Here is an 18,803-nt window from a genome sequence, read left to right as displayed (position 1 = left end):
ACCACACCGTGATTATTTTGGGCTTTGGTATGTAAATAAGGGTTATGATCAATAGACCACAATTTCAAGAGGGCAGAGAAATGATAAAGGTTAAGTTAAAATTGTGATCTAATGACATAAGAGAAAAATAGGTAAAATAAACATAAAAAAATCGATAAACATAATATCCTATCTATATAAACAAAAGAAAAGCCATGGAGATTCTTTATTTTGAAGTGTGTTTTATTTTTTAATATCTAATGGCTAATAGTTAATTAACATGTTTTATTCCTTTAAAGAATAAATTTTGTTGTTTATATTTTAATAAATAAAATATGTGACTGAATATTATTATTAGAAAGTAGTAATATTCTTTAAAAAAAAAAAAAAAAGAACAAACTTGTACAATTTTTTTTTCTTTTGACTTATAAATTCTCACAATAAATGTCAATCCTTTTTATGGAAAGCATTTTTTTGCTAAATATTAGGGGGTGTTTGATAAAGGAGAAAAAAAAATTTACCAGGGAAATACAATTACTAGGAATGTGATGTGAAAATGAGTTTGGTAGAAAAATTAAAAAAAAAAAAAGTTGTTTGATAGGCCGAAATATTGCCGGAAAAATTGGATTAAGTTTACTGACTCTATGTTTGGTTAAAAATAAAATATTAATAGGAAAATGGGTTAAAAAAATGAAAATAACCTTTTTATTATTTTTGAATCTTTATCTTTATCCAACTCCACACGCAAATGAAAAAGTACTCTTCATAAGGTACTCTCTTAGCAAAGAAGCGCCAGACAACAACTGTCAATGCAAAAATTAATACTAGAAATTACATTTCGTCACCTAGAAAATACTTCAGAAAAGACATGCAAAAATATGGATAAGGGTAGTTTGAGCATAAGTCTCAAGCATTCATATATGGATAAGGGTATTATGGTCAGATTTTTCGTTGCCTTTTATTCATTTAGCAGTCTAACTCACAATACCACATTCAAAGTGGTTTTATTGAACAGTGATTTCCCTTTCATTTTACACACAAATGTCAAAGTCTAGGGAAATGCTTCATAAAAGACATGCAAAAATATGGATAAGTGTAGTTTGAGCATAAGTCTCAAGCATTCTATATGGATAAGGGTATTATGGTCAGATTTTTTGTTGCTTTTTATCCATTTGGCGGTCTAACTCACAATATCACATTCAAAGTGGTTTTATTGAACAGTGATTTTCCTTCCATTTTACACAAAAATGTCAAAGTCTAGGTAAATGTGTTTCTTATCAAAATTTTGTAATATTCTGAACCAAACTTAGAAAACAAAGAATACCTATCTATAATGTCTGGGTATCTCCTAAAAAAACCTCTACCAAACACCACCTCAGTGATTTAGTGAAAGATATAGCCTCAAACATCATTATCTCCTATATTTAGAGTAGGGTCATTACAAAATATTGAACCACCTTAGCATAAAATATTGTAGCAAACTAGTTCAAAATTAACTTTTAAAACAATTATTTAAAATCAATCTAGATTTATATGGCTCTAGAAACCAGATTTATCTTTCACATTAGAAAATGGAGTAAGATATTGTAACAACCAATTACGATTATTACCAATATTACTACCAATTAATTTTACCATTAGATCAGTTATGTTGATCCAACGGTTATATTTATTTCCATCTTTGTATAGTTATGATTCCTCATACTTAATGACATTAAATATAAGAAATCATAACCATATAAAGGTGAAAATAAATATAATCATTTGATCCACATAATCGATCTAACAATGAAATTGATTGGTAGTAAGTGTAACATTGGTAGTAACCCTGATTGGTTATTATAATATCCTACCCCCTAGAAAATAAACAAATTTAATTTAACTAATTACAGATCAATTCTAAAATTTTCCAAACAAATTGAATTTTGTTATTTTATTTTATTTTTAATAGTAACATTTTGACTACTTTGAACAAAAAATTTCAAGGCTAAAAGTGATTTATAAAATAGAAATAAAATAGTTAAGATTACTTCAAAAAAATTAAATAAGCAATATATAATGGGGTTAATGTTTCTCTAGAGATAAGGGCCTATTTGATTGCTTTTTATTTTTTTATGGGACAAATATTTATCCTCTTAAATGACACAATTTGTATCATTTCACTTTTATAAAGAGATGGGAGCCACACCTTTATTTTTTTGTCCACTCTCTCTTTCCATTTATCTATCTTTTTCTCTCACTTAAAATGACACAACTTTATATCCTTTAGAATGACACACATTTTTTCTCTTTTTTTAATTCGGAGCAGGATATACTTACCACAAAAAAAGTTTACCACCTTTACAATCAATCTAATCACCGTTGATTTCTGTCAATCTAACGGTTATAATTTATTGGATTTATTATAAATTAATAATTAATTAATAAATACGACCCAATAATTTCCAACAAATTATAACCGTTAGATTGACGAAAATCAATGGTGATTAAGTTAGTTGTAAATGTGGTAAACTTTTTTGGTGATAAGTATATCCTTTAATTACCAAAAAAAAAAAGTATATCCTTTTCTTTTTTTATTCTTAAAACTGTTTTGTATGAAAGCAGTATGTTTTGTGTTTTTTTTTTTTAAGTTAAAAGTCAAAACACAAAACAGAAACAACTTAAATATGTTCTCTAAATTTAATTCTAAAAATTTAAAAATAGATATATTTTTTAAAACTATTTCTATAAAACAACCATTATCAAACAGTTTTTTTTTTTGTTAATCTACAAATTAAAAAAAAATATTTTTGAAAATAGAATTCAAACAAACCCAAAATTATCTCCTGCAATCCTAAAATGATTTTGTTTTGGAGTTTCAAAAAAATGTAGGGTATTTTAATAAAATATATGATATAAAAGGAAAATAAAAAGTGCTAAAACATTCTATACGTTTTTTTTTTTCCTAAGTCCGAAAACAATATCATTTTGAGATTTCTGAAAATAATATCTCTTGTTGCTTAAGAAACACTTTGCCGATAAATTTTAATAGAGATCTATATATCTAACTATGACCTATATTTAATCATCCACTAACAGATTAGTAATTTGTTACGCCAAGAAACACGGCAATGATGCAGAGTATTGCAATAGTCAACCACTAAATATATCGTAAGACCAATATATCATCAAACAGTACGTGCAATACTTTATGCAAATAAACGGATTATTAATTTTTTTCTATAAAGCAGCTTCGCAAAAAAATAAACTTTTAAGAAAAATCTCTGACCAAAACGAAAAAGGATGGAAAAAAAAAAACAATATACAGTCAATTACATGTGAAATTTACCCACAATATTTATGGTGAAAACTGGACTCCGCACTTCATGCAGACATGCAGGGAACAAGTGAACATGACCTTCATAATTAAACGTAATTCATGATGTCATAGGACCACCAACCTCTATCATGATTTATCTTCACCACTTGCTTCTCATGCAAAAAGAATCTATTTTAATTTTACTTATTTTTCCTGAGTTATACCAATAATTAGTTGATTATATGGGTCAGTCACTGATTTATAAGTTGAACCCGACTCTCAACGTCAATCTACTCATATGAATTGTTCCATCTTAATCAGTATCTTGAGTTCTGAGTCTTAGGAACCAACTGTATTAAAAGTATGGGTGTCAAAACAGGTCCTGACTCATGGGTTGATTCATGATATGACCTGTTAAAATACGTGTCGTGTTAACCCGTGAGTCAATAATGGGTCGTGTACAAATTTGAAAACATGACATTTTTTTTCGTGATCATATTCATTGAGTTTTTTTTTTTTTTTTAAATACTATGGACGAGGAAGTACTAGGGAGCATAATGATGTTGACATATAGCAATATTAGGTTAGAAGAATGTGATTCACTTTATTTTTCTTAAAGGGGAATAATTAGTTTAATCAATGATTATAGTCTTGGCCTCAATAAAATTAGCTTCTCGTAAGAAACATTTTATAAGACAGTTTAAAAGCATAATCTTGAATTCTTTTTGGATCAATTCCTTTCAACTTTTTAGGGAAGAAGATTGCTGGAAGGACATTCTTACGTCCACATTGTGTGTTATACTTAATGATTTAGATTTTAGTTTATAGTTTACCTGATTGTCCCCATTTAATTACTCTATTATATGTGATCATCTAACTGGTCCAGTGCAATAATGATGCAGATAAGAACTTCACTTGATAGAGGTGATGGAGATGGAATGAAAGTTAAAACCATGCCATTGTTGAAGATCTTCATTCATTAGACCATTCACTTTGTGCAACCCTATTGTATGAACGCTGAAGCAAAAGAAAAGAAAACTTTTTCCTGCAAGGAGCGATTTTCATATCAAGGGCAAGCAACCCTCAATAGGAAACAAAGGAGGAACAAAGGCGCACTTGAAAATTCTAAGGCAGCTTCCTTTAATAAGACCTGACATTGAAAAAACAAAGTGATGAAGATAACTTATGAACCAGTGACAGATTTATAAACCTTAGAACACAGCCCTTAAATAAGTAGAAAGCAAAATTTTCAATAACGGAGTTGTCAGGCAGGATCCAAGGGAGCCCGTGGTGAAAGATCACCACCAATGGGTTAAACTAGACCAACCAAACCAAGTGGATCTCACATTATATCACAATCCAAAATCTCAAGGCATTGTGTTCATGAATTCTTTCACTTATATGGACTTTACTTAGCCCATTAACAACCAATGTGGGACTCATCACACTTGAATAACCCAATAATCTTCCCCTCAAGTGTGAAACCCACCATTGATATACTCCATCTTAACTCTGAGTACCTCAAGTCCAAGTACTCAATCCGTATAGCTCGAGCCCAACCCAACTCTGATATCACTGTCAGGCAGGATCCGAGGGAGCCCGTGGTGGAGGACCATCACTAATACGCTAAGCTAGACCAACCACATTAAGTAGGTTCGACACCACGTCACCACCCAAAATCTTAAGACATTAAGTTCATGGATCCTTCCACTTATGGACTTCACTTAGCCCATTAGCAACCAATGTGACACTCATCACACTTGAATAACACAAGAGCAGTATAGAGAGATTAGGAACATATGACATGAGTTTTACAGAAGCATACCCAGAAAAAATCAACTTGATTCAAGGAGAAGGGATAAAGCAGAATGGATCGGAGATGGATTTAAATCTAATAAGACAACAGAGTAAAAACAATGCATCAGAATAAGCTATAAATCAGGATTATTCTAAGGGTGGAAAAAAGCAGAAGATAAGAACATACCTCTTGATTCATTTTGGAGCCAATCTTGTGTGCATATTAAAGCCTCTCGTGTATATGGGTTTAGAGAACAACGAGAAGAATCTAGCACTCTTCCCCCAATGCTAAATGCCAATTCAGGTGCCAAAGTTGACATTGGAGTCCCAAGAACATCACGTGCCATCATAGACAAAATTGGGTACCTTGGCATGTGGACTTTCCACCAATTCAATATGTTAAAATCAGAATTACGAGGAAATATTGGTTCCTCTAAATACTTGTCTAAATCTGATGTCATGGACTGACTCTCTGACGTTTCATGAAGAAATCTGTCAAAGCCTTTTAGTCTATCCCTGGCACCACAAGTAGTACCAGGCAAGCTGCTACCAGGCAAGGCTGAACCTTGATCAACCATTGTTGAACAGATAGAATACGCATTAAAAAGTTCTTTTATACCATCAGAAACTTCCTTGATACGTTCCAAAGCAGTGCTGCCATAAATCAAGGAGTAGTAGTATTCAACCAACTTCATTTTAAACCGAGGGTCTAAGACTGCAGCTACAGCTAAAGCCAAACTGCACTTGCTCCAGTACTTATCAAATTTGGCTTTCATCTTCAAAGCCATTGAACTAAGAAAATTATCTGAACTTCTGCACCAGTCAATTAATTGAATATGGATGTCACAAATCTCAGGGAAGTATATACTAGCAGTAGGAAAACTGTGGCCAGAAAAGACATTCATAATTTCAACTAAAAGTTTCAAATATCCAGAAACAGAACTGACCCATTCCCACTCTTCATCAGTTAGAGTGGTTGAATAGGAGGGATCATGTTCTTGGAAGAGAGAAAAAGCACTCCTGTATTCTAGTGCAGTTTCAAGCATGAGATAGGTAGATTTCCAATGAACAGGAAAATCAAGAAACAAGGCCTTCTGAGAGTTAATTCCAGCATGTTGAGCAATTTCATTAAATTTTCCTAGCACAACTTGTGAACTTCTAATATATCTGATGCTTTCACGAATCTTTTGGATGACCTCATGCAATGCATCCATGGCATCTTGAACAATGGAGTTTAGGAGATGTGCTGTGGAACGTATGTCAAGTAATTGTCGAGTACTTAAAAAAGGCCTTTTCTCGGAAACTCGCTCTTTGATTCTAAAAGTGAAGTTATCATCAATGGAACAATCATCAAGTGTCAAGGAAAACAGCTTGCAGTCAATATCCCACTCATTGAGACATTTGATAATCACTTCTGGAAGCAAGTCTTCAGTATGAGAAGAATCAAGTGTGACAAAGTTTAGGATTTTCTTCTGTAATGTCCATTCCTCATCAATATAATGTGCATATAGACACAAATATGAAGAATTTTCTGTTGAAGACCACATTTCAATAGACAGATTAATCCGACCGGGCAATTTGTTTATCATGTGATACACTTTCTCTTTCTCCCTCTTGTAGATTTCTATACAAGAAACCTCTACATCACTATTTGGCAGAAACTCAAAGAGAGGCTGGAGGTTCTTTACAAAGACCTTGAATCCTACTTGTTCAACCAAGTTCAACGGGTATCCATGTAATATGATCATGCGTGCAAGATCAAGTTGACTCCTTCCCTGATCAAATTTACTACTCCCAAAGTTAATGATTTCTTCTTTCTTGTGCTCCTGATCAAACTTGATGATTGTTGGCTTTATATATTCTTCTTTCCTCTGACCTTCATCAAAACTAATGTTTGCGAGGCTGACGGTATTATCTTTTTTCCTTCTCTTTGCTGCAAGTAGTTGAGACACATCAAAGTTTGATCTTTTCAGACACCGCATTAAGTGATTTCGCAGATGAGTAGTTCCACTGTTACTTGAACCACTAAGTTTCTTGTTACAATGTACACAAACAGCATAACAGATGTCAGCCTTTCTAACCTTTTCAAAATGATTCCAGACAACAGATGTCAACCTTTTTGGTTTCTTAGTGCCTGAATCATTTGATATTTCCATCACATAGGCTTAAAACTACCAATAATCTGCATGCCACACAAAACTAAGTAATAAGTCTAAGTCATCACCCAAAAAAGTAAAGGATAAAAAAAACATAACTTCAAAATTTGTCAAGTAGCAAAGCATTGAAGGAATGGCTAGGTAGAACATAGTCATAAAGCCACTGCCAATGCCATCCTCCTCTGAATAAGGGAGAACAAATAAAGCACAAAGATTTACAAGCATAAAGCTTAACTTTTAAAGTTCAACTCAGTCATATCTTGCAGAATTTAGAATGACAAGATTACACAAGAGCTTAGAAACCTGACCCAGCAACATGACATTACTCAAAAGTTAAATATCTACTTAAATCTTAGTATACTCCTCAGTAAAATATATCAAGAACCATGAGTTTAGATCAGAATCTAGACATTTCTTGACTCAAACTAAGTCAACCTTAGACATGCCTAGACCCTCAAAATAAAGTGTATCCTTACTTAGGGAAACTGAGTCCATCCAACATGCAAGAACAAAAAAACCAGACCAGTGAAAAGGGTGAGGGTAATAAGCCAAGTGCCTAACACACACACACACACACACACACACACAGAGAGAGAGAGAGAGAGAGAGAGAGAGCAAAGGAAAAATAAAAAAATAAATAAATAAAAATAAAAAAACCTCAAATATTAGTTAAGTTCAGTTCAATTATAGACGATGCTTGGAGTAGCCTATACTTGATCAAAAGTCAAAACACCCATTAATTGAATGAAAAAAAAAATTAAAGGATATGCATTAATTCGGACAGACATTACAAACTGAACATCAAGGTCCCACCTAATGGAAGGAATTTTATTTTTTTTATTTCTTGAAAAAATGGGCATATCTGCAATTTAATACCATGGATTAACAAGGTTCATTTCCATTTTCATTTTCATCCATATGGAATAGGTCGCTCTAAACAAAACAAGAATCACAACATGAAGCAAAATTTGAAACACCCATTTAAAAATGTTGCAATTTTAAAATTTGAACAAATTTAACCACCAAATGACACAATTGCCAGCTGAAACAAACGGAAAAGAAAGAAAGTTGAATTGAAAAGAGTGTCTTACTTTCAGATAGAGAAAATAAAGTCCGATACGGCAGAAAATGATAGGGATTGGAGCGAGAACCCGATGAAGATGCGTTTGGATTGTAGCGTGGCGAATGTGGGTTGGATCCGATTTCGAAAGGGTAATACCCAAACCGATTTTGATGGAAGAGGGTGATAAATGGGTAGGTGGGTCAAAATCTCGGGTTCCATTTGTTGTGGGTTGTGGTTTAGATTGTTAGTTTTTTGAAAAATATTTTCTTATGAGATTTTTTTCTTATTGATGACTTATAGTATAATTGAGATCTACAAAATAGTTGAGAAAAAAAAAAATTCAAGATGTGACTCATTTATGCTATGAGATATGAGTCACTGGTAGTAGAAAAATTTTCTCACAAAATATTTTCCCTAGTTTTTTATGAGGAAAAGTTTATAAACCCATCCATGTACTTTATTCTTTTATCACTTATGTTTTTATATTTTTTTTCTTATCAATTATTCTTTTGTGTTTTTTTATGGGTTCGTTTTTTCTACAGAGTCAATGTAGATAACTTATCTACATTGAGCTCAAAACGACGTCGTTTTGAGATGAAAATCAAGGTGTTTTTATAATTATAATTTATTTCAGAGTTATAATAGTTATTTTTATTATAATTTTTTAATTTTTCAATCCAAAATTACGTCGTTTTGGAAGCGAAGGTAGATAACTTATCTATATTCACTTTAGAAATGTTAAAGCTTTTTTTATTTATTTAAGTTATTCTTTAACACAGTTAGTAATTAAACTCAGTGTTTAAAAACCCGGACCGGCCATCGACCCGGCCGAGGTCAGGGGTCACAGGGTCATGGGTTCAACCGGAGGGTCACGGGGTCACTATGCTGACCTGGTTTTATATATTAAAAAAATATAAATATATATCCTATATAAAAATATTAAAAAACAAATCATCAATCATTAAAGATTCAAAACATATTTAATATAATTCACCAATTATAACCACAAGTCAATATTACACAACCTAATTAAAATATCAAGATACCAAAGTACAAAAATCATATTCTAATGATACCAAAGTATCAAGATACCACAAGTCTAGGTCGTCGGGAGAGAAGAGAACGATTAGATTTAGGTTTGCAAACATTTCTTAAAAATAAAATAAAATGCAGTGACTCCCTTTGACCTCTCTGACTCGGGAGTCACTGAAACCCGGCGGGGTTTTGGGAGTCGGAGGGGTCGATGTGCATATAGGATCTAACTTGTGACCCCAACCCTCAAAGGGGAGGGGTCAAGGTTGACCCGGGTCAACCCGGGAGGTGGGTGGAGTTTTAAAACACTGATTAAACTAACTTGTACATGTTAACCTTATTTTACTTATTAATTAATCTAATATGTAGAAACATTTTTGACAAGGTGGTAACAAATGACATTTTGGTGGTTCTTTCTGTCTATATATGTGGTAAAATGTGTGATAGACGCTTACCAAAAAAAAAAAAATGTGTGATAGACTGCTAGCAAGTAGCAAGGTATACCAAGATGATAGTTAAATCAGACGCGGATATTATTGCTCTTAAAAAAGCGCTGCATCAAACATGTAGTGAAACAAATCATGAATAAACGTAAAGAACTCGGCTTGGACAAGCCTGGAAACTAAAATTGTCCAGACAAACATTTCAACAGAATATATAGTGCTCTCGATTCACATAATGTAGAATCAGTAAGAATGCTTTTCAAAGTGGGGCATACTAATCTAGATGAGGCTTATGCTCTTCATTATGTTGCTGCACACTGTGATGTGAAGACCATGACCGGACTTCTTGATCTTAGACATGCTGATGTCAATCATAAAAACCAATTTATTATTTTTAAGGAGCAATCTGACATTTAAAAAAAAGTTGAAGGATAAATCTCACAGAGGAGGAGAGTCATGGATGTCAATTTGTATCAAAAGTCAAAACCCAAGCAAGGACACCAGCTTTTCCAGACATATTGCTCCCAGAAGAGATAGTGATGCTCCTGTTGCAGAAGGAGCAACTGACAACAAAGGAGCACAATAGGGTCATAACTGTGATCCCAAGTTTATTCATTTCTCGTCACTTTAATTTTAATTAACTTGATGGAACGAATACATGAATGTCTGGAAGGAAAATGAATGCCCATTACTGAAATTTTGCTCCTCGTTGTTGTTTTGACTTTTCTTCTGCGGTGTACCAGGGATTCGCCACCTTGAATTTTCTTTTTAATTTTCGATTTGTTAATACATTTTGTTGTGAATTGATATACCTATGTTGATAATGCTATGGGAAATGATTATCCAATTTTATAACACCTCTCTGACATGCATGATGCCTAATGATGACTAGTTAAGTTTTGCGATTGCTCCCTATTTTTGAAAGTTATATTGTTTGAGATAAGGAGCCACCATGTTGTATTATACTAGAAGCATGAGTAGGATAACCTTTTGTTTTTGAACTTAACTTATTTGAGCTTGACTGCTAATTGCACAACTTGAAACTTTGATTGGTTGCTCCTGAATCATGTTTGTAAATTAGTTGCGATGATTGTATTTTTTATTCAACTTAAGTCTGTTGCACCTGAAACTATTTTGCAAAAATTTCTGACATATGCCCCCCTATTTGTTAAAAGAAAAAAAAAACTTGAAGGTCAACTCCTCCGCTCTCAAATTGCGCCCAAAGGGCCTAAGCTATCAAAAGTTAGGAGCAAGAGCTGCTCAAAGAGCGCACTGTTGAAGGTCAGCCCTATGCAATGACAAGGGTATTTGACTTCCAGAATAGGAACCAGTCAAATTTCTTCACTAGTCACATTCTTCAGACTCCCCTCATGTTTTACGAAGTTCACAGAGTTAAGCTTGTTGTACTCCCCTCATGTTTTATGAAGTTCACAGAGTTAAGCTTTGTGTGTGTGTGCTAGAAATATTTCTTAATTGCTCCTGAAACAGCATCTGGAGGTTAGAGTTAGCTCATAGATAAAACTCAAAACAAGTTTGCGGTTGCTCTTTACAAATTTTACATTTTGGAAAGACAAATATTAACGGGACTAATTGCATAGACGATAGTAACTAATATTAACGAAATACCTAGTCCAAATGCGGGTTTCTCAGGTACTTTTTCGGAGAACAATAGGAAGATCACTAGCATAAGGTGGGACCGAAGCTAAGAGAGGAGATGCGGTTGGATGTGAGCCCATAGAAACATCAAGTAAAACATGTTGTAAATCATCAGGAAAAGAGTTGGCGGAAGAAAAGTCAGACACAAGGACAGAAAGTGGCGGAAGATATTCAAGGAAGTCGACATAGAGAGATGACTGATCAGGGTCTGCAGGAGCAGTAGTGGAGCCAAAAAGGGGACTAATTCAAATAAGGAGACATATGTCGAGATAAAGTATCGATGTAAAGTCGGAGAGTAGTAACGGTAACCCTTTTGAGATCGAGGATAACCCGAAAAAACACATTTATGAGACTTAGGAGCTAGTTTATCCAAGCTTGGACCAAGATGATGAACAAAACATGTAGAACCAAAGACATGTGGGTCAAAGGATATAAAGGTTGATGACGGAATAAAATAGAGTGAGGTACCTGGTTATAAAGAACCAAAAAGGGCATACGATTAATGAGATAGCATGCAGTGAGAATAGGAGCACCCCAGAATTTGTATGGAACATTGCCATCAGTTAATAATGCACGAGTAGTCTCAACAAGGTGACAATTCTTGCGTTTGCACCATTTTGCTGGGGTGTGTGAGGATAAGACTTTTGATGAAGAATGCCATTAGACGAATAAAATTGCTGAAATTGATGAGATAAATACTCACAAGCATTATCATTATGAAAAGTACGAATAGGAATTCAAAATTGAGTTTTGATTTCATTATAAAATAACTGAAAAACAAAAAATAACTCAAAATGATTTTTCGTTAAAAATAACCAAGTACATCTGGAATAGTCATTAATAAATATAACAAAATACTTAAACCCTAAAGTAGAAGGATGACGACTAGGCCCCCAAATATCATAGTGGACCACAAAAAAAGGAGACAAAGCATGACGACTAAGATGACTTGGAAACGTAATACGAGTATGTTTCCAAACCAACACAACCCACAATGTAAACTAGAAAGAGACGATAAATGGGGAACCATCTTCTGAAGCTTGGCAAGACTTGGATGACCTAAAATGATATAGATATGGAGGGGGTGAATCCACAGTAGAATAGGCTGAAGAAGAAGAAGAAAATTAATAGAGGCTATGATATTCACATTCATTGGTAATCCCCTTCCCCGAACTCCAATCCTGAAAAATGACAGAAGTTTTAGTAAAAGAAATCACACAATCAATGGATTTGGTCAAACGGCTAATGGAAAGTAAGTTAAAAGAAGAATATGGAACATAGAGAACATGATCCAGTGATAAATCATGGGATTGGACGAAAGATCCATTGACCATAGTAATAGTAGGAAAGGAACCAGTGGTACAAAGACAGGTGAATAAGGACTTATTACCATAAATGTGATCAGAAGCCCTAGAATCAACAGTCTAAGGGCCTAGAGATTGTACCTGAAAGATTCCAGCAAAAGAATTACCAGTTGGACAATGGAGGCAGTAGTACCAGATGATTGCTTCTCAGACCACCAATTTATGAATTCATTAAGAAAAAATGCAGGAAATTATGATGCAAAAGGTAACCCTGGATCAACAACACTAGATGGAGCCTGTGCAACATGAGCACTCCGAGGAGGCTGAGGTGGCTTGCCATGGAGCTTCAAATAGTGATCAACAGTATGATTGATTGGATAACATGGAGTGCAAAGTAGCCTACCTTTAGAGGGTTTACGTCCACGACTAGAGCCCTGAGCAACAAGGGAAGAAGAGCCAGAGGTGTCAATTGGAGAGACATAGTGCATAGCAGGTGTTGATGATGCAGAGGGCTTAGGTGGAATCGTAGGAAAAGTAGATATCACAGAAGCTAATGTAGGAACAGTAGCAGATCCCAAAATCTGATCTCGATTGGCAGACAAATGGGAAGGTAAACCATATAAAATCAATAGCATGAAAAGAATACTACGTTGCTCCCGCTCCTTATCAACATCATCAGTAAGGGGCAAAAGTTTATTGAGATCATGAAGTAAACTTTGAGCTTTCCCCAAGTACTCAGACATAGGACAATCAAAATCATGAATGGCAAAGGTAGACATCAATTTTTGACACACACCATAGAGTCGTTGCGTATCATTTGTGTACAAAGCCTTTGCCTGACTCTAAACAGCCTCACAAGTATTTGCACGCTGAAAAATCTGCTTAATGGAAGGATGAAGAGTGGATTTGATAAGACTGCACAATTGAGCATCAATCATCTTCCATTGCGTGGGCTCATTGCCAGCAATAGATTCAGCCTTAATAGTGAGATGAGATGTATAATTCCGCCCATTCAACCAAAGTTGCAGATCTGACGACCAAGAATCATAATTTGACCCATCCAATTTATCCACACTCAGCGAAGCAAGGATATAATTGGTAAAAATAGTAGACTTCGACTTGGAGCTCGCCGAAGACCTGGAAATAGAAGAGGCATGAGATACAATAATCACCTAAAAAAAGGGGGGGGAAAAGATCAGAAAATCAGATCATAAAACTAACTAGAAGGAGGGGGATCTGTGTGTCACCAATAACGAGGTCAAAACTCCAAAACAAGAACAAATCTAGAACCGTCTCAGAGAGGGGAGAAAACCCAACCGGTCGCCGTCGGAAAGAAGGTGCCACATGCTGGCACAGAAGAACACGCACAAAACTTTGAGACGCGCGAGAGACACTTTCTTAGGACTAGACCTAGAAAGACGGCACCACACAGTCGAGACGATCACAACGGTAGGTGGCTCGCAAGAAAAAGCTACCAGACGGTGGTGGTCAATGGCGGAGTCGACTGTGGTTCAAGAAGAAAAAGGTTCACAAACAATCCAAGAACAAAAGAGATCTCCGAAAACTGACAAGGAGACAATATCCGAAAAAAAAAAAATTGGATCAGGATGTCTCTTGTTAGGCTCTAGAAACCATGTTCAATAACAAGAGACGAAAGGAATATTAAAATAAATCTGTACATTGGATTGATACATGAGTATACAATATATATAGAAACACTAATGGACTTAGCCTAAACCTAACCCAAATCCTAATGAAATAAGGAAATAGATTTTTTTATAAATAATAAAGATATTCTTTCCAACAATTACTATGTCATGTTTGTTACCAATGTCTATATTATCATTATTGTCAATAGCAAAGCCAGAAAATTTTGTGAAAATGGGTGAGGAAAATAAAATTCGCACTAATTTTGATAGGATAACATGACAGTGAATCGATACGTAGCCAGATTTGAAGAATTCTCCAATAAAAAAAAATTACATGAGGAATAATAAAGACGAAGCGAGGGTAAACTTATGTTACACTATATTTCTTTTAAGTCCGAATGTATTATAAGACAAATGTTGACGAACTTAGAAGACGATCCCTCCTCCTAATCTCTCCCTCACTCCACCACTAATCATCGTGATTGTTATCACTACCACTGTTGTCATTTTTGTCATTACCATTACCAACCACTGTTGTCATTGGTGTCGTTGCCACCATTCATTCTACGACCATTATTTTTGTAAGCTTAACTTTCTTAATGATGTTTATTAGATATTAGGTATAAGGGTAGTTTAGTATTTCAATGATATTCTAGAATCTTCGCTTGCTCTTTTATATAAGAGCCTTATTGTACAAATTAATTACCTAATCAATGAAATCAATATTTTCCATTTTATCACTTTTATTTTCTAATAATGTTCATCCCGTATTTAATGATATTTTATGAATGCAAAAAAGGAGATTTTTGTCTAAACAGATTCTTTACATTATGAAGTTATATTATACTTATACAAATATGAACTAAATGCCTAATAGAAGTGTTTATAAGCTTCTTTATTTTCTTTTATTTTAGTAAAAAAATAACTGTCCATTCAAAGATGCCCATCCTCATTCATATTATCCTCTTAATTCTATTATGTCTTGTTAATTGATAATATCAAACATTATACTATCAACGGAACAAAACAGGGCATGTTGTATTAAAATACTTTGTTATTTTCACAACTCTCCATTTATGCATTTGGACTTGGCACTCCCAACTAGGGCAAGTAGAATAAGAAGAAATTTTGGATTCTAATAAGTCGTAAATCGACCGAAACAACTAGTTTCTTGGCTATCAATTCAATTTCCCAATAAAACAGCATAAATACCTTTGCTAAGTGGTAACAATGAGTTTATAAAATACTTTACATAAACACTAATTCCAAATGAATGACATGACCGCAACAAAATAACTTCTGATTTAATTTATGACCTAATAGTCTAATACCATTCACCTGACTGTCATTTGTGGAATATAAATTTTGATGACTGGAAACACATTTTGGCAGCTGAATGCAGATATTGAATGGCAACAAATTTGACATGTTACCATGTGAGATGCACAATCTCTCACTATGTGAATACTAAATAGCTTTTTCAAAAGTTCAAAATGTTTATGTCAATCATTGTCAATCTCATTAGTTTAGGAGCCCAGAAATCGGGGGCACAAACAAAGGTAAGACAGATGATGTCTGCTTTCATTCTTTACTCAGAGAAACCAAATGGGGCAGCGGCTTCATAGTTGATAAGTTTTCAAGGTATTCACTTTTGGGTTTTCACCAATCACCATATAGTACGCTGGAGAGACTATCTATCAACAGATTGAAGCTAGGAAACGAAAATGATACATACGTTGTTTATGTTAGCAGCTCTTCATGTATAAGAGTTTGAAGGACAGGAAAAAGAAACTGAAGTTTAAAATATCAAAGCTCATTATGGGGATTACGAATTCATTTGGGCAAACTTAACTGACATCATAAATGGTTAGTCTCCTTTGAGCCTACAACCTGAAAAGCACCAAAATACATGAAGATTCAGAAACGTCCAGTAGAGTAAAATTAGCAGACTTGAGTTTCTTCCTCACGTGAATAGTTGGGGGCGGCTACGTGAGAGCTGAGGCCGCTTTATTGGAGAGAGTATCAAGTTCCTCAATGTCATGGATGGGTTACCAGTAGCATTAGACCCAAAAACAGGGTGAGCACCAAGCCTTCTGTTCCCAGCATCTCCTGTAATGACTGGTTGTTTTGCCGGTGAGCCAACAGAGATATCAAAGTGACCGGAGTTATTGCTATTCTGCCTTGCTGGCCATACATCCTCTCTTGGTCCTGGAGTGTCAGGAGTGAATACCGGACCACCTGCAACAAATAAGTTATCTAATTTTGGAAATGTCTAAGCACAAACAAGGTTATATAGTTCTTCATGCTTTCATTATTTTATATAAATAATAAATACTTCATTTGGTTTTAAAAGCTAACTCATTGACATTAAAAAGTTGTACCCTCTTACTGCTGAAAGCAAAGGATTACCTTTTCTGCCGGTTTCTCTCTCATCCATTATGTTAGGTGGGTTAGAGAACAAATCAGGCTCGTTTCTGGAATAAAATTTGCTTGCAGGCTGTATGGCAGAACGCTTCGCTGACTCAAACTCACTCCTCAGCTGGTCATACATTTCATCTAATTTTCTCTTCTGCCTGAAATTGAAATAAATTTAAGACATCAACAACGAGATATAATTTGTACAAGCTGGAAAAGTGATCGACACTGACCGGGATTTTTCAGCAAATTTTTCCTGAAGTTCTTGATTGTCCTTGGTTAAGCTCTCATTTTCCTGTTGCATCATCTGGCACCTCTTAGCCATCTTTTGGTAAGCAGTATGCACCTGCTCTAGTTTTTCTGTAAACTTCTCTTGCATCGTCTCACATTTCTGACGGCATTGAGCAACAATCCTGTTCATCTTAAACTGCATCTCCAGTTCTTTTTGCCCAATGTAGAACATCACACTTCTATATGCACTCTTCATCACTAAATTTGTTTAGGGAAAAACACATGGTCCAATGTACCCTCTTAATTTCTGGAATTTCAGAATATGCACTTCGTTTACGTTAGTCAGACCGTCAGATGGTATAAGGGTGATCAATATGGCATTAATTTCATTTTTCTATGGAATTCCCGCTAAACAATGGGCATAAAGGATACATATCTGTGGAGATACTCCCGCCATTGCCATCTGCAATAAAAAACATCAGAATAATTGGCAATAAAGCTCGTGAAAGTAAAGATAAGCAGGGTTAACAGGGAATGAAATTCATCAAATTACAGAAAATATCTTGTTGTATGTACTATGTAGTTAGTAATACATAGGATAATGCTTCCTTACATTTATCCATTCGTCATTGGGATTGATATCCACAGGTTTCATGAGACTGTTAACAGGAGAAACATACAAATTAGTCAAGAACAACTCATCTGTGAGGCTTAATATTGACAACCAAAAATTTGATTATGATGACAAGAAATCACATTACGGCACAAATATTTATATAGGTACTGATTTTTGAGGGGAAAATAGTCACACCAAATGACCATTTTAACCAGTATTATATCCATGAGGCTCAAAATTGACACAACACATAATCTAGAATAAATTATAGAATCACCACAACAAATATAATTACATATTGCTGAGGGATCATTATTGCCATTGAATGACTACTTTGATTAGTATTGTATCAGGTGAATAACAAAATCACGTGTTTTTATTTGTCTGGCGATAATCAACATATCTAAATAAAATCCATACCTCTTCGAAAGGACCTGATCACAAATTGGGCATGCTCCATCGTTACTTAATATCTTATTCGCATCATCTGTGCCTTTTAACTGTGTTAAGGAAACCAAATGTATGAACTAACAACTTCAGTAACAGAACATAAAGAAAAATCAACCTAATTTAATATGATCTGTGTTGATGGAAGAACTCAAGGTCAAAATTGCTGGCATATGGATACACAATAGGTGACCACATGTTGTGGAAATGGCTCGTCCTTCTACTTCTCGCCAGCATGCATTGCATCTCATTTCAGCTGTCAGATAGTAACTTTACATGTCTAGGGTCGAAATACCTACAAGACAAAATCACGCGTCAGGATTCTTCATGGATTAATAAGACTACCGGCTTCACTCAGAGATTATAATAACTGGGATATACAATAACTGGGATTGGAATACTGAGAGATTATAATAATTTTCATAACAATGATATTGATAATCAATGCGATACTCCACTACTAAGTCTGCCAGCTGCTTCTCACTTAAAAATGACAAGCTGAGTGCAAAAATATTTGGACTTTGAGTAGGTCAATATTAAAGCCACAGATTAGTTATTGGATTTGGAAAATGCGCAATTAAGCAAGAGAACAACTTTAAATGAGAATGTAAGAATACATCTTCAGAAATATTGTCTATATAAATAGATACATTTTGCAATCAGAAAATAACAAGCTTTTAATGAATAATGATTGAATACTTGAAATCTTAAAAGGCA

General features: G+C 34.4%; 2 protein-coding genes across 3 annotated transcripts; both read right to left on the bottom strand.

The window, feature by feature from the left end:
- Positions 1–4,303: 4,303 nt before the first annotated feature.
- Positions 4,304–8,333, bottom strand: LOC133300211 (zinc finger BED domain-containing protein RICESLEEPER 1-like). Its single transcript, XM_061499721.1, has 4 exons — positions 8,322–8,333; positions 5,262–7,256; positions 5,103–5,168; positions 4,304–4,427 (listed from the first exon to the last, which is right to left on the bottom strand). Exons 2-3 carry the CDS (start codon positions 7,228–7,230, stop codon positions 5,113–5,115), a joined length of 2,025 nt encoding a protein of 674 aa, XP_061355705.1. The 5' UTR covers positions 7,231–7,256; positions 8,322–8,333; the 3' UTR covers positions 4,304–4,427; positions 5,103–5,112.
- An 8,007-nt stretch (positions 8,334–16,340) lies between these two features.
- Positions 16,341–18,337, bottom strand: LOC133300212 (E3 ubiquitin-protein ligase CCNB1IP1 homolog). 2 transcript variants are annotated; one of them, XM_061499722.1, is made up of 7 exons: positions 18,268–18,337; positions 18,060–18,132; positions 17,637–17,682; positions 17,456–17,486; positions 17,026–17,281; positions 16,787–16,950; positions 16,341–16,615 (listed from the first exon to the last, which is right to left on the bottom strand). In XM_061499722.1, exons 1-7 carry the CDS (start codon positions 18,335–18,337, stop codon positions 16,341–16,343), a joined length of 915 nt encoding a protein of 304 aa, XP_061355706.1. The 2 variants fall into 2 exon arrangements, with proteins under 2 accessions (XP_061355706.1, XP_061355708.1); XM_061499724.1 differs by having other exon boundaries at positions 16,341–16,585.
- Positions 18,338–18,803: the final 466 nt, after the last annotated feature.

The sequence above is a fragment of the Gastrolobium bilobum genome, unplaced genomic scaffold, assembly GCF_033153095.1.
Source record: "Gastrolobium bilobum isolate Gb01-03AN ecotype WA unplaced genomic scaffold, APGP_CSIRO_Gbil_v1 utg36430, whole genome shotgun sequence".
In the NCBI taxonomy this organism is placed as follows: domain Eukaryota; kingdom Viridiplantae; phylum Streptophyta; class Magnoliopsida; order Fabales; family Fabaceae; genus Gastrolobium; species Gastrolobium bilobum.
Note: the sequence above shows the minus strand (reverse complement) of the source record. Positions and strands in the feature narration are given on the sequence as shown.